At 34.1% G+C, this 16,939-nt stretch overlaps 2 protein-coding genes across 2 annotated transcripts; both read right to left on the reverse strand.

Moving 5' to 3' along the window:
* Positions 1-2,583: 2,583 nt before the first annotated feature.
* LOC120576005 (uncharacterized) lies at positions 2,584-3,012 on the reverse strand. Its single transcript, XM_039826953.1, has one exon. It carries the CDS (start codon positions 3,010-3,012, stop codon positions 2,584-2,586), a length of 429 nt encoding a protein of 142 aa, XP_039682887.1.
* A 7,691-nt stretch (positions 3,013-10,703) lies between these two features.
* Positions 10,704-16,829, reverse strand: LOC25496311 (protein WHAT'S THIS FACTOR 9, mitochondrial). The gene is made up of 2 exons (XM_013596592.3): positions 14,713-16,829; positions 10,704-10,964 (listed from the first exon to the last, which is right to left on the reverse strand). Exon 1 carries the CDS (start codon positions 16,738-16,740, stop codon positions 14,746-14,748), a length of 1,995 nt encoding a protein of 664 aa, XP_013452046.1. The 5' UTR covers positions 16,741-16,829; the 3' UTR covers positions 10,704-10,964; positions 14,713-14,745.
* Between the last annotated feature and the right edge of the window lie 110 nt (positions 16,830-16,939).

Raw genomic sequence — 16,939 nt, forward strand, 5'->3', positions numbered from 1 at the left:
TGTCATGCTAACTGATGTCTCTAGGACACCGATTAAGAAAAGCAAAACAAATAAGTTTTAATTTGAAAATAACACTTTTTAAATTGATCAGAAATGATATTTGAACAATTATTTTTTTAACAATTTCTTGACAACTTTCTCTCTCATACTCACGTTATCTTCTTATTCTCTCTCTTCCTTTTTCTTTCTCTATTATTTTTTATCAATCAAATGAGAGAAAATCAAAGTTGTCATAGAAGTTGTACCAAAAAATTGTACATATATCACAACTCTTTTAAATTTTTGAAGAGTTGATCATACAACTTTTAACGCAATATTACTATATTTGTTTCTTTAACACGTGCCTAAAAAACAGGTTAATATTTTCCTAAAAAATACAAAAATGAAATACTTTTGGCCCAATAATAAAATACTAAGGAACATTACTTTTTTTTACTATTATGTGATTCTTGGCTTCTACACATACATTTGTACCCCTGCTTGATGATGTGTTGTGTGTTGTTATCCTCAATGGCAAGTAGAAAGGTGAAGTGAAAAAAAGAAGCTAGAAAGTTGCTAGTGGCAGCGTGTGAGAAAGGTTAAGGTTTGTAATAGAGAGAGTGAAAAGGACAAGGAGATGAAAGGATTTATAAAGATCGAAAATGCTAACTTGTGCCGCACAAATTAATAAATCAAATATAAAAATAGTTTATTAGAATGCATGTATTGCACTTAATTTATAACCTTTTAATAAATTGAATGTAAAAAAATTTATAGAATACTTCATCTTTTAAATTTTTTAACATATACCGTAAAGATACAAGTTAACATTACTCTATAAAGATTAAAAATTAGTAAAACTTTTTACTAATTGGAGCACCAAAATATTAAAGAATTGTTTTACTTTTTGGTAACAGTGATGCTAAAAACAAAGAAGGAAAAGGCAAACGGTAGAGATATATTCAGATCGGTTTTTGTTCCAAGAATGTGGTGGGTTATTCCCCCTCTCTTTGTTTGGTTCAAACAAGCAAATAAATGCCGCACATCTTTGAACGTTGTTTTTTTGGTTAGTTAAAATTTACATGAGTTATAAAAATTTATATAAAACTAACATAATTTAGTTAGATCTATGTAAATTTTAATCTATTAAAATTAAAAACTAAACATGTTGAAAGATGTATGTGTACTGTTAACATGATTCAACAAAAATTTCTAATGTTACCCAATAAGAAATTCTTGCCTAATATAGGTTTTATTATTATTTTATTATTTTTACTAAGCAGAGGAATATAGAAGTAAAACATTAGTTTTATTCAATGTTTTATGTTAGGTGAACACTAAAACACCTCAATAACATCATGAGAAAGAAAAATAAATAAAGAGAATGATATGATAAATTTGATATAAAAGAATCTAGAGAAAATTTGATATATAGACGATTTCATGAGAAGAGGGATGGAAAGTGATATGTCCAGCGAAGATAAGAGAATCGTTGCGGTGAAACTATAGGATTGGCAATTGTTGTCGCAGTGGAAAATATAAACATTAACAATTGGAAGAAAAAAAATAAGCATTATTCAAATCTTCTAAAAATAAGTGATATATAAACACTACATTCTAAAACAAACCATCTCTATTTTGCAGACTATTCAAATATATTAACATAGCATTTCAAACTTGTATTTGTTGAAAGAAATGAGGAGAAGAAGGAAGCTTTTTGCTAAAAGGAAAATATCAAAAGAAAGGCTAGCAGGAAGAAAATATCTTGCATAAAGAACATGCATATAGCAATAAATTCCAAAGTTAATCAAACCAATAAGTCGGAAATATATTAACTATGTAAAAGTAACACGATTAGTGAACCATATATTATTCAGCTCTGCAAATCAACAGAAAAGAAAAATATAAAAGCATTAAATTAAAATTGCATTTTTGTATGAACATACTTATGAAAGAAAGAAAAAACCAAGTAGACATCTGAAGAGGAGGGCAAGACTTAAAATCCATTAGCTAACAATAGTAACATAATGATGATTATAAAATTAGAAGAACCAATTGTAGAACAATAGAAAAGACTTCACCATTGTGGAGCTTGTACAATATACGTAGTTTTGGAATCAGACCAAACATCACAACCTATGACAAATTGTACTTGCAAAAAATACAATAATAGTACTAGGATTTGTATTGTATTAGTCATGCTTTGAGAAGGTTCTCAAGGGTTGTATTTATAGCCCTTCAATGGCCTAATTTATGGTTACTTAAGCCGTAAGTAATGAGGCTATTTTAGATATTTAGTCGAGCTCTAGAGGGTTCTAGAAGCTGGTTAAGGCGGCGCCCTGGGGAGGGCGCGTCTTGGGCCTTGGGTCCTTTCTAGAGGGCGCTAAGTCCTCTAAGAGGGTCTAAAGTCTTTTTGGAGGTCTTTTAGGTCCTTATAAATATATATTGACGGTCCAGAAATAAATCATGATATGTTGAAATTGGGGGCCTAACTCATCCTTACAAAACCGGCTTGTAAGGTGAGGATTGCCTCCTCTTTATAAACTCTTCTCAAGAGTCTTGTCTATCCGATGTGGGACTTGGATTTTTCCCAATACACCCCCCTCACGCCCAACACTCTTTGGGCCTGGTACGTGAATAGGTAAATCGATCTTCAAGGTCTTTCCATAATTCATACGCAGAATCAATACAAATTGTACTTTGATAAATGTGAGGGGAAAGAGTTCTGGTGATCCAAGAAATTACCATGTTGTTACAACGATCCCAGAGATTATAATTGGGATCAAGAACCGGAGGTTGAAGAAGTGTACCATTGATGAACTTGATTTTGTTCTTCGATGAGAGAGCTCGACGCATCGCACGAGACCAATTGTGATAATTGTTGTCGTTCAGAGACGGCGAAACGAGAACAGCGCCAGGATTCTCACTAGGATGGAGAAAGTATGGACTACGCGGATCTTGCGACGGGTCTTTTGAATGTCGATCGATGACAACGCTTTGTACATCAGAATCTGAAGAATCTTCTTCAGCCATGGTGAATACGAACAAGAAGAAAGAGAATTGTAGGGTTTGAAAAGGTAATGGAATTGAATATGAAGAAGATGAATTTTAGGGTTTTGAAAGGTGGAGCGGAATCAACTTAGGTTTTCTGCTGATACCATATAACAAGAACTGAATGCAAATCATAATTTCTTTTAGATTAATTACATTCAGTTCTTGTTATATGATAACAGCAGAGTACAAAAGAATATTTGAAGAGGAAGAAGAAAGAAGTTGATAAAGAAAGGTTAAATTTCTTTAATCTATTTATTTGAAAAAGTATTTATTTCTCAGTTCATCGAAAACAACATCCTAAAAGATCAGAATATAAAACACCTCTTATATAAAATAGATCAGAATATGAAATACCCCTTACCAATGACTTCTCCAATTCTTGTAAAAAAATGGAAAGTCATTCCAATTAATAATAATAATAATAATAATAATAATAATAAATAATAATAATAATAATAATAAATAAATAATAATAATAATAATAATAATAATAATAATAATAATAATAATAATAATATAGTTGTAATGAAAGCTAACAATGCCAACTTTATTTATGGCACGAGTAGATGGTGGTCGGACCCGTTACTTTATTTGGGTATCGACTAATTTGTTTTTGTAATTATTCAGTGAATGCTTGTTCTTTGGAGTGACTTCTTTAGTACACCTTGTGCTACAGAGAATTCACCGCCGTTGTTAATATATTCCATTTTTTATTCTTAAAAAAAAATACAATGAATAATTGAGTGAATTGAAACTGGGAGAGGCATACAATCAATAACTTAATGATGGAGGAGTTTAGTGGAGGGAAAAATTGAAATGAGGTGACAAAAATAAAAGGTAAAATAGACAAATTGGGTATTAGGGTTGGGAAATATAGTTTGCACACTATTCTTCATTTTTATAATAGATAAATAGATAGATTATTGTTGAAATTTGGGGTCTAACTCATCCTTACAAAACCGGCTTGTAAGGTGATGATTACCTCCTCTTTATATACTCTTCTCAAGAGTCTTGTCTATCCGATGTGAGACTTGGGTTTTTCCTAATACACCCCCCCTCACGCCCAGCACTCTTTGGGCATGGTGAGTGAATAGGTTTAGGCGGCCCTTGAATTCGACAAGCTCTGATACCATGTTGAAATTTGGGGTCTAACTCATCCTTACAAAACCGGCTTTGTGAAGTGAGGAGTGCCTCCTCTTTATAAACTCTCATCAAGAGTCTCATCTATTTGATGTGGGACTTGGGTTTTTCCCAATACAACATGTTGAAATTTGGGGTCACTCATCCTTACAAAACCGGTTTGTGAAGTGAGGAGTGACTCCTCTTTATAAACTCTCATCAAGAGTCTCATCTATCTGATGTGGACTTGGGTTTTTCCCAATACACCCCTGTCACGCCCAACACTCTTTGGGTTTGGTGCGTGAATCGGTAGGTGGCCCTTGAATTCGACACCATGTTGAAATTTGTGGTCTAACTCATCCTTACAAAACCGGCCTGTGAAGTGAGAATTGCCCCCGCTTATAAACACATTGTCAGGTCATCACCTATCCGATGTGAGACTTTGGTTTTTCTCAATATAGATCACTCAGCTCTGTATAACTGTTTGCACCTCCTCAAAGATGCCTCTATTCAATATATTATCTTTGTCATTGTAAAATAAGTTAATTACTAGTGTGTTATCTCTTGCCTAAACCCCATATTATATTTTCCAAAAGAAACAAACATGAAAGTACTATCATTTTAACATAAGTGCTAGGATAACGGTAAATTTAAAATTGGCTCAATTGTATTCACCTGTTTTTTATTTAGTTCAAAATTTGTGTCTTGTCTTTCTATGATTGGCCAGTGCCGTGAAGAGGAAGATGAGAGATTTTCTCTACAAAATAATTGCAACCAAAGCATCAATCTTCTCAGTAACCAAATTTCATTATTATTGTGCTTTCACTTTAATAACATGGAAGCCATTAGGTTCTGATTTTGTCAACAAAAAAGTAGCCATTAGGTTCTGAATGGAACTTATGCTAGGAAAAGCCAAAAGAGCTATATCCTAAAATATTGCAAACAAAGTGGATTTCGAATTAAGTACATTGAAAGAGCACAAGGTGCATGCTTTATACATCTTTGTCGAGATTGTTAAAGATCATACACGAATCATAATCCTACTATAATTGATGTGCATATATGCATGCATGTAAATATAAAGCGGGGAATAGACAAATACTCTTTCATTCTATAACAAAAAGACAAATATTGATTAGAATGATTCATGAAGATGGTATTTTAGAACCAAATGATTGAGTCTTAGGAGTTAAACGAGTTCCTCTGTAACTGACCAATCAAGAGAACTCGAGTTCAATTTTATTCGAACAATTATTTATCATATTTTATTTACCTATCAACGGAGTAACTCCTAATAAGTATAAAAAAAACCAACTCTTAATAATTAGGATCTCTTTTCTGTACTAGACATTAACACATAAAACATTTTTTTTCTTTAGAAAAAGCACTCAATTTAATCATACATGAGAAAATTTCGACAAATATCTCAAAATTATCACTACATTATTTTCTAAACAACAACGACTAACAAAATCGTGGAAGAACTATAATTGTTTTGAACCGGCTAAGATGCATCGTCTGAAGGAACACACCAACATCAGTACATCTTACTCCACTGGAGCATGCACCCGTGCATCAGACACCATACATGTGTCCTCTAGCCGTCTCCTAATCAGACATCGCATCTCGCAGAAGAGGTTATTCTCACACACGCCTATATAAGGGTGGCTTAGCTTCACCCCAAAGTATGATTCACTTTTTACACACCCTTTCTCGTTTTCTATACTGACTTGAGCGTTGGAGTATGTGCCTGCAGACACCTTTCGTTCTACCGCGAAGACTCATCCCCACCGTACCAGAGCACTTTTCACCACTGTTGTCTCCATCGAGTCCTCACCGGACAGATCAATAATGATTTTATGGGATTGTCTAACCAGGCCTTTTAAAATAGGTCTAAAGATAGATCCTTTATCGATTTCCGTAGAATTTTGAATTTAATAATCAAAAAATAAGAGATAAACAATTGTAATATTTTCTCGAAATTTATTAAAAATAATAAGAATCTACCTTTAAACCTTTCTTAAAGATCCATGTTAAATTGTCTTTATCCTTTTAATTAATATACTGATAGGACTAGCAGCATTTTTGCTTGTCTATTCTATGTTTTTCTTTGCTTGTCCTTATTTTAGAGGCGTGCTAGTCTACTCTATGTTGATGCTTGCCTATGATATATTAAGTAGGTTTTTAAACCTTGCTTTAGTAAAAGAAAGTTATTAAGTAAGGTTTTTGTTTTTTTCTCAAATAAAGGGGTAAGGTTTTTGTTTATATTAATTCTATGGGGCAACTCATAAAATATTCAATTTCTCGTCTATTCTCCCAAATGTTAACACTAATCTTTTAATTTAATTTAATTTTATTATCAACTTATTAATAATCAAAATTAAGAGTTTAAATGTTTATAAAAAGTGTTTAAATGTTTTTCTTAATTAATGATTTCTTATAATATTCTCAATTAGTGTAAAAAAAAATCAAATAATACAATGTTTTTTTCGTAATATCTCGCTTTTTATATGTAGATGAAATAAAAATCATCACTTCAAACTTACACACACAATGTGATGTTACGAATTCAAACTCAGGTAAAAATGTTTGATTTAATCATATCAACATTGTTAATTGAATTGGACTTACACATCCATTTTCATATTAAGTTTCACATATATAGTTGGTGTTTAAGGTGGCCCAATTGCCTTCAAGTAGCACAGTTACGTGGTTTGTCTGATCATTGTGCAATAGTCATTTCAGTTGATGAATAAAATTGGGGGCTAAAACCGTTCTATAGGTTGAAGTGTTGGGCAGATGTCCCGTGTTCTAAGAATTTTGTTAGCACCAAGCGGTAGTCATTTCAGGTGGAGGGGTGGGGAGGTTATGTGTTAAAGGAAAAACTAAATATGATTACATTGGCTTTGCGGGAGTGGCATCAGAGTCACACTCACAATCTTCAGGTAAAATTTTTAATGTGAAGGAGCGCATCTCTTTGTTGGATGAAAAATAGGAAACTTCTTCTTTGGGTGATGAGGAGGTGGAGAAGTTATATTGTCTTTATGCTGAGCTATATTCCTTATCTCGGATCAACACTAGTATTTGTTGGCAACGATCTTGTTTGAATTGGCTTAGCGAAGGTGATGCTAATTTCAAATATTTTCATGGTACTATGTCTAGATGGCGGCGAGTTAATGCCATCACTTCTATTTATGTGGGAGGTGTTCAGGTGGAAGGTGTTTGTAATGTCACGGAGGCTATCTTTTCTCACTTCGCATATCACTTCAAAGATCTTAATATGTCATGCTCACGAGCTACAAAGTTTAATTTTCACACCTTAAATTATTGGGAGGGGGCAGCTCTTATTAGGCCCTTTTGTTTGGAAGAGGTTGAAGCTGCGGTTTGGGATTGTGATAGCTTTAACTGTCCAAGCCCGGATGGGGTCAACTTTGGTTTTATTAAGGATTTATAGGTGGATATAAAGAATGATATTATGTGTTTTATTTCATATTTTCATCGTAACAACAAACTTCTGAAAGGTATAAAGAGTACCTTCATCACTCTCATCCCTAAAAAAGATAATCATCAGAGTTTAAGTGATTTTTGTCCCATCTCGTTGGTGGGAGATTTGTATAAGTTGTCGGTGAAGTTGTTAGCTAATAGATTGTGTAGTGTAATTGATAGTGTAATCTTGGACACACAATCAACATTTGTGAAAGGAAGACATATTTTTTAGTTGTTAATTAGGCGGTTGATGATTCCAGAAAATTGAAAAAAGAATTTTTATTATTTAAGGTTGACTTTGAAAAGGCATACGATTCTGTAGATTGAAAATACTTGGATGATGGTGTGGGCAATATGCCATTTCCGAATCATTGGAGGAAATGGATGAAAGAATGTGTTGGCACGGCTAATGCGGCTGTTCTAGTTAATGATAATCTCATTGAGGAATTCTTTTTGGCTCAGGGTATGCATTAGGGTGATCCCATCTCCCCCTTTTTGTTCCTTTTTGTTCCCATCTCCCGGTGGTTAATCATATTAAGTTCCACCTGTCAAGTAGGAAAAGTATAAATTTGTCTTTTGGTGGTCGTCTTATTCTTCTTAAGTTTGTCCTGACTTCTGTCCATATTTATGCCCTTTCCTTTTTCAAAACTCCCTCAGGTTATTCACGATGTTTGGTTTTGGGTACCTGATCCAGCTGTGGGGTATTCGGTCAGTGCATACCGCATTTTCACTAACAAGATCTCCCCTCATGATTTCTTTCCGTCGGATCTATTGTGGCGGAAGGATGTCTCGTTGAAGGTGTTGGTGTTTGCTTGGTGGCTTTTTTGGAACAAATTGCCAACTAAAGGGAATTTATTCTGAAGAGGGATTATATCTCAGGAGTCTCAGTTATGTGTTGGTGGTTGTGGTTCGGTGGAAACAGTGCATAATTGTTTTGGTTCAATTGGGCAACTTGTTCAATGTTGGTTTGAAGTTCATTCAACGGACCCGTCGATTATTGCAGATCGATTTTTACAATTTGGCAGCTTATCTGGTTATGCTAAATCAAGGTGCTCTTTCATGTTATTGATTTGGTTTGCGAGTTCTTGGATGATTTGGAAGGAAAGAAATGATAGGATTTTTCGTGGCAAAGAAAATTCTCCTATTAAGTTTTTGGAGAATATTAAGCTTCTTTCTTTTTGGTGGTTTAAAGCTAGATGTTTTTTTTTGCATCAGTTTCATATTTTGTGCCAAAGACATTTTCTATGCTTGGGCGTTGGCTATTGACTTTTTGTTTTGATGAACTTTTGTTGTATTATTGGACTCTAACCCATGAGATGCACGGATTTTTTAGAGTTTCATAAATAAAATATCAAATTGGCTATATTATTAATCGTAGAGTTACATTTAAACTCAGAAACAATCAAACTAAGTGACAATTGAGAATGATCGACATGCACAATCTCAAAGAAGCAAATTAACAACATTTAGTCTGCATCAACAATAATGAATATGAAAATCAACAAAAATGAATATGGAATCAAAGTAATTACTTTGCCAAAACAAAATAATGTTATAGTTTACTGTCGTGACTTTTGCAAATAAAAATTCTGAACAAAAACTTCATGTAATATAATATAGGAGAAACAAAGAGGCAAGCAAAATTACTGGAAAAAGTGAAGTTTCTAATGAAAAAGTTATCATCTAGATCAGTCAAATTATCTACAATTTTAAAGATGCAACTTTACTATCGTAACACGTAGTTAACGTACACAAAAAAAAAAAAAAAAAAAAACTACTATCAATAAATGTACGACTAATAATAAAAAATAACTGCTATGAGAGAGGAAACCGCTAGGGTGGTTGGGGCTTTAAAAAAAATGTTTTAGTCATGTATTTCTTTTTTGGAAGCAACAATATTTCAACAAAATAAAAAAGTGGCATAGCGGCTATAGCTATAAGGTGTATGCATATGGTCCCTCGTTCCATTTCTTGCAAACTTTTTTTTTTCATAAAAATTATTCAGACCCACCAAAAAAGGCGGGATTAGAATTAGGATAAACTTTTCAGAACTGTTTAATATTTATATATATATATATATATCATTTTGATCTCTAAAAAAAAGTTTCACAACGCTTATTAAAACTGAATGTAATATTTGATATATACAATAAACAAAAAAACTGAATGTAATATACCAAGACGTTCAAATATTTTCCTAAAATAAATAAATAATACTCTGCAAAGATTTGAAAAAAAAAAAAAACTTTACAGAAATATCAAATTTTTTAATTTACACACAAGCAATATATATTATTTTTTTAGGGAAGCAATAACTATTTGTTGATGTCTTGTAAAAACAAACTTTCACATTCATTGGACAAAAAAAATAGACTTTCATGTATTTAATAACAAGTGGTAAGAGTTCCTTCACATGAAACACTTATAAAATGATGATTATTAGTGTCACTGTTTTTAATAATAATTCTACCTTATCTATATTTAAAAAAATATTAATAGTATGTATATTTTAATTGTGTTTTGTAGGTTAAAATATATTTATTTTACGTTTTTCACAAATTTGTATCTTTGAAGTGGTTTTGAGTGGGTGGACAAAATAACTCCCATTTATTTTCACGGATAATGAAAACTAGATTGGGCCTGGGCCATCGGGCCAACACCATGCATAAGTAAATGAAAATTGCTCCTTAAGCATCTTTAATTGCTCTAGGCACCCCAAAATACCATATATATTCGGTCCTAATTCCCTTGTCGATCGTTACATTTTAGATCGACTTCCCTGTTTGCCGATTTAACAAAGTGTCCTTGTTTAAATTTTTAGATAATTTTATTTTGTAGATCATCAAGTTTAAATTAAATTAAAGAAAAAAATATGCATGATTTAACAAGGTACACATTTTAATATAACAACAATAAAAATAGTAGTAATTAAAAATATTATTTATATTTATTTATGTAGATCAGTCTATTAGGTTTAAAATACTTTTTTTTTTATAGTATTTTACCTAAAAACCAATATTCCTAGGGACTGCAACTGAAGATAATTAAGCAGAAATCAAAGGATATGAAACAGTTGCAAATGTAAATTGACATACAAGGTACAAGCTTGTTGGTTTTCTCATCTTACACTTGACTAAGAATAGTAGCAGCCCTGTTGAAAATAATATCTGAACTCTGAAGTTCCCTTTAAAGTTATTGTAGATTTGTAGTATCATGCAGAGTAATCAGAGCATACCAAAACTACCCTTTTATGAAATATAATGTCCTCCCTTTGAAAGAACAGGGCTAATCGGAGAAAAAAAATCATGCCGATGGCAATTGCGTTTCTGTGAACAAAGTAAAAAAAAAAACTCTATTAAGTTAAAAATTCGAAAAGACAAACTGCAAAAGTAACATAAAAACACTGACAAATGTACAAAAATAAAAGAATGATATGGAAAAGAAGGCCCTCCGAAGCATCAACACCGCCATTCAATTCATTTTCTCAAATTATTATTGGTGTCAACATGTTTGTGCTTCATAGTGAAGGCCAAACGAAAGTAGTTAACCACTATCGAGAGGCTTATTTGAGATGCTAGACAATTACTAAGCTAAAACAATGGCCTACATATTTGCCTTGAGCTGAATCTTGGTTCAATATACAAACTACAACGTTTCTAATAAGAAGGATCCTTTATCATTCTTAACTGTTTCCTGGTTCTTCATCCGGTGAGTCTCCTGTCTTTTCTAAGGTCAATCTTTAAACTAAATTATATACGGATTGTTACAAGTAGTATTCTTGTTTTTGGTTGTTTGGATTACTCTAACATTGGGATAGGGTGACAAATTTACGTACTTAAATTTGTACTCTAACGAGTGGATATTTCACATTCATCTCTTCGTTTATGTATTCTATTCAACATGTATACAAATCACTACCTCAAAAAAAAAAAATGTATACAAATCACTAAATATGAATGACTTATAGAACTGAGTTTCCTGTTTCGCGTATTTTTCTAACGACTATCTTGATTTCAAATTCTCTTCCACATCAGTTGCTTCATCTTTCAAGACAACAAGTTTCTACTCAACCCTTCTTGGTTTGTGGTTTACCGAAGAACCAAAAACCAAGAATGGTCGAGTAGCAACATATTGTCTTGAAGGTTAATGTAACTGTCATGCAAGAGTCTTAAAACAAGATAGTCGTTAGGAAAACACTCAAGATAGACAACTCGGTGCTACAAGCCATCCATATTTAGTGATTTGTATGGCTGCTATTGAATAGAATACATAAACGACGAGATGAATATGAAATATTCACGCATAAGAGTACAAATGTAAGTACGTAAATTTGTCACCCTATCCCAATTTTAGAGTAATCCGAACAACCAAAAACAATAATACCACAAAACTATTAAAACAATCCGTATATAATTAAGTTTAAAGATTGGCCTTAGAAAAAGACAGAAGACTCACCGGAAGATGAATAGTCAATAAGTTAATGGAGTTGCAATTTGTTAAAGGCTTCAGAAACTGAATGAAATTCCTTAAAACTGTAATGTAACATAGGATAGATGGTCCATGAAACTAACAAATAGCGGAGGCATAGAAAACATGACCCTTATAAGGTACTACAAAAAGTTAGAAGATTGATGTTGTGGTAATTGTGTTTGAGGATCGAGCCTTAAATATATTTCAAAGGAGCGGTGGGTGTTTCACCATTTGCTATTTGGGTCAGTAAAAAACAATGTAGTCAAGGGTCGATTTACTGTGGAAGAGAAGAAAGGGTGGTAAGAGAGAGTTCACCATGAGAAAGAGTACTGTGGACCCCAAAATGAATGGTGGGTTGTCCAAATCTTGAACAAGGGAGCATAGAACTGGTGCAGGACATACCACTCGATGAAAATAATGGTAAGAACATTATCAAATAGTGATGTAATATACCCAACAGATGTGTGCAAATACACTCTGCAACAACACACTTTGCAACATAAAACAATATTTGCAACAAAAGTGTATTTAGAAGTGGACCCAATGATGGACTCTTGACAGTGCCAATAAACTTTACGGGGAAGAAAATTGCTTCCAATACCGTTTTCACGCACATGCAGAGTCACATACCCAACAGAGCATAGTTTATTCAAAGCAGATAGGAAGGCATATAAAAGTATATGCACAGCAGTGTAATCAATTGTGGATAACAGGACAACAGCGGCCAACTCCCAAAATACTAAAGTGATATAGTGGGGAGCAATATGGCCTCTAACTCGAAGTTCGAGGAAACAAATGCATGATATTTATACCATGCACATTAAAGCTCAAAGCTAAAAAAAACATAAACTTAAACACATTGATAATTAATGATCAAAGTTCATTGTTACTAATATTATTTTGAAGTAAGTTAAGATCTATAGGGTTGATATGTATCTCCACAAATATTCGTAATTCACTAAAACAAATGGAACAAATTACAAGGAACATGGAATATAAGCGACACTCAAATATAAACCAAAAAGGAAAATAAAACAGAAAAAAATCAAAAGAGAAAATTTCCCGTGTCTATGCATATCTATAATGTTAATCCCAGATACCGCGGCACAGCGCCGACCTACTAAAATGCCATTAATGTAGCGGATAGCGGGAGAGCCGTTATTGCAAAGACTTAAAATCAGTGACAAAGTAAAAATAAATACTCAAAAATAGAAAAATACACAAAATTGAAGAGACCATCATAATTGTACTTAATAACTACAATCAACTTTTTCATTTCCTATCAAAATCAATCAAGTTCTATAAGTAATCAAAGAACAGAACTTAACAGAATGAAGAACAAGGCCCAAAGCAACAGAACAGAGCAACGAAAGAACAGAATGAAGAGCATAAATCAAAACAGAATATGAAAGCAGAACAAAACAATGAAGATAAAAGACGCAGCAAAGCACATGAAGAAGGAAACAGCGACAAGAAGAAAGAAAACATGGGAATTGAAACCGTAAAGTATCAAGTCACTTAAAGGGTCTTAAAGGACAATTATACCCTTCAAAAAAGACAATGTTTTCGAAATAACACATTTTCAAAATTTAGCCCTGAAACTCTTAATAGCAGACGTGATACTGGGTATGAACCGCAACCCGGCCACAATTTCACCGCCATTCACGGCCACAACAACCACAACTGCGGAAAGCGCCTCACAAGCTGAAGGTGTCACAGTGGACATCGGCAGCGCTACGTGTTCCCGCTATTGCATGTTATAGCACCGCTATCGACACAAACATGCATATCTTAGGAAGAGAAATACTAACAGAACACTTTTCACATGCTCTTTTTTGTAAACAAAAAGTATAATTGAGTTAATTTCACATGGATTCCCCTAAATGACGAGTGGCCTAGAATTATTTAGCAAGACCAACATTAAATTCGCCTAATAATGGTATCTTTTGCCACTTACTAGCATTTCTCATATTCATAAATTCCCTTAGACTGATACTTTGCTTTCAATGAAATGCAAGTCAAATGCCTAATCTTATCTACAAAAAGGAAGCTTTCTTGAAAACACTATTACTGTGCTCCAACCAAGAGCAGGAACGAGTAGCAAAGATCACTTTTTGCAATAAAAAGTCAGCCTCTCTGCTACTATGAAAACCGCAAATAATCTAGTCATCAACAATTCCTAAGGAATGAAGCATGAATACTTAACACTTTGTTAAACTACATAATTACTTTTTTCTTCAATTTTAAGTCGTTTATACCAGCATATATGAGAATAGTGTAGTTACTTCGTTCATCTAATAATAAATAGTAGTAATAAGATAAACGATAGCATTTCAGTATGATTACAATGACTCAAGCTAACTTTTACTATATTTTTCCTTCTTTTAATTTATAATCTGTTTTTGTATTAATTACAGGTCTTGAAGTCGTGTCATATTTTGTCTGATTTCTATGATTTCTAGCAGCCAACATTCTCATAAAAATCAGGCCTAAACGTAACAATAAATTGCATAGAAAAACAACAACAATAAGCAAAACACCAAATTTTTATTCATAAAATGTGAAAGTTATAACATGAAAGGATCAATTAGAAGAACAGCCAACCTGCACATCAATTGAGTAACAGATATATCTTCACTAAACAACGGTTTTCTTAACAGTTAATAACCCCTCTCTGCTTTTAGTGGATCTTGATCGATGCGGCGAATTTTCAACATCTTTATGTTCACCTCGCATTTGCATTCTTTTAGACACTTCTGATGCATTCTTCTCCCACGTTGACCGCATAAGCTTCTCACCTGATCTCTCTCTACGAGAATCTCTCGAAGGCTTTTCAGTACCTAACTTCATTTCCACAGAGTTTCTTCCCCTTCTGTTGGCAGAATTCGATTCCTTAAAGTTTCTTCCCCTTCTATTAGTAGAGTTTGATTCCTCAAAGTTTCTTCCCCTTCTATTGTTAGAATTGGATTCCTCAAAATTTCTATCTCTTCTATTGGTAGAGTTCGATTCCTCAAAGTTTCTTCCCCTTCTGTTGGTAGGATTAGATTCCTCAAAGTTTCTTCCCCTTCTGTTGGTAGAATTAGATTCCTCGAAGTTTCTTCCCCTTCTATTGGTAGAATTAGATTCCTCAAAGTTTCTTCCCCTTCTGTTGGTAAAATTTGATTCCTCAAAGTTTCTTCCCCTTCTGTTGGTAGAATTTGATTCCTCAAAGTTTCTTCCCCTTTTATTGTCAAAGTTTCTTCCCCTTATATTGGAAGAATTCGTTTCCGCCACGTTTCTTCCCCTTCTATTGGCAGAATTCATTTCAACAAAGTTGTTTCTTCCCCTTCTATTGGCAGAGCTTTTACGAGTACCCATCGACTCCTCCTCTTCATCATCATCGACGGTTTCACTAGCATCCTCATCTTCATCATCAGAACACTCCTCACCACTCCCTTCCTCTTCCTCTTCCTCCTCCCCGCGATTCTCGTCACACTCTTCCTCTTCTACCTTACCTTCATCCTCTTTCAAACTACCCTCTTTTGAACTTGTTTTCCCCTTCTCAGACTTATCGTTCTTGCTATCTTCCTTAACAGTATTCATCAAATGAATATACCTCCTCCTAAACTCCATCGCCGGATTATCCTCAACAAGCAAACCCCTCTTATACCCATCTCTCAAAACAACGGTATACATCCTATTCTTACTCGACACATAAAATATCCCCGGATGCTGCAAAATCACCCTCTTAAACCTCGATGCTAAACCCAACCACTCACCAATCATCAAAACATTATCTTTCTCCGTCTTTTTACTCACCAAAAGATTCAAAATCTCATGTAAAACCCCAACAACCCACTTATCCGATTCCTCACTCGAACCACTCAAATTCACCCCATTCTCATACGGACTCACATACCTCAAACCATTCCACTCCTTCACCCATTTCTCATACTTCTTATCCATCTCAAAACCCGTCGAAAATTGCACCGGAAAACCCAATTCCTTCCCTTGCCCTTTCGCTTTATCGCCATATTTCTTCTCCAAAAACGACACAGAGTGTTTTTTACTCCAACAAACCAGTTCCAAAACAGCATTATTATCGACACCAACAACGCGAAAATGATCCGGAAACTCTGGAATAACAGACTTAACATAATCATCAGGAAGACCAAGATCCCATTTCAAACCATCAACAACACTCAAAGGAATCTTATTCCCTTTCGCAATCATCAACAATTTCAAAACCCTAACAGCAACATCTTTCTTAAAAACATCACTAGCAACCAAGAACTTTTCGTCGGCATTAAGATCAATAGCTTTTGCTGTGAGTTTAACATGAGGCTCAAAAGTGCAACCATTGTTGTAAAATTCTTCGAAAACGGAAGGGTATTTGCGGATGAATTCGATGGGGCGGAAAGGGAGGTTGAGGGATCGGGATTGTTTGATGATGGAGATGGGGAGGGATTTGGTGGGTTCGTTGTTGATGAGGGAGAGGAGAGTGAGGAGAGGTTTGAGATTCTTTTCGCGTTCGACGGCGTGGTCGAGGCCGCGGTCGCGGACGAGGGTGAATGTGCCGGAGAAGAGAGTGCGGAGATGGTGGCGGTGGGCAGTAGGGGTGGTGTGGCGGAGGGAGAAGATGGTGAAGCGCATTGCTGCGATGGGATGGGTTGCTGGGAAATGGGGAGAAGTTTAGGGGTTTGGGTTTTAGGTTAAGTTTTTGTTTTTCATTTTGTATTGATCACTAGACAAATAGGGAAATTATTTGGCTTAAATATGTATTTCATCCTTGCAATTAGAGATCGTTTAAAAATTGGTCCCTATAATCGTTAATCCTTGCAAATTAGCCTTG

This window comes from Medicago truncatula, chromosome 6 (assembly GCF_003473485.1).
Source record: "Medicago truncatula cultivar Jemalong A17 chromosome 6, MtrunA17r5.0-ANR, whole genome shotgun sequence".
NCBI lineage: Eukaryota > Viridiplantae > Streptophyta > Magnoliopsida > Fabales > Fabaceae > Medicago > Medicago truncatula.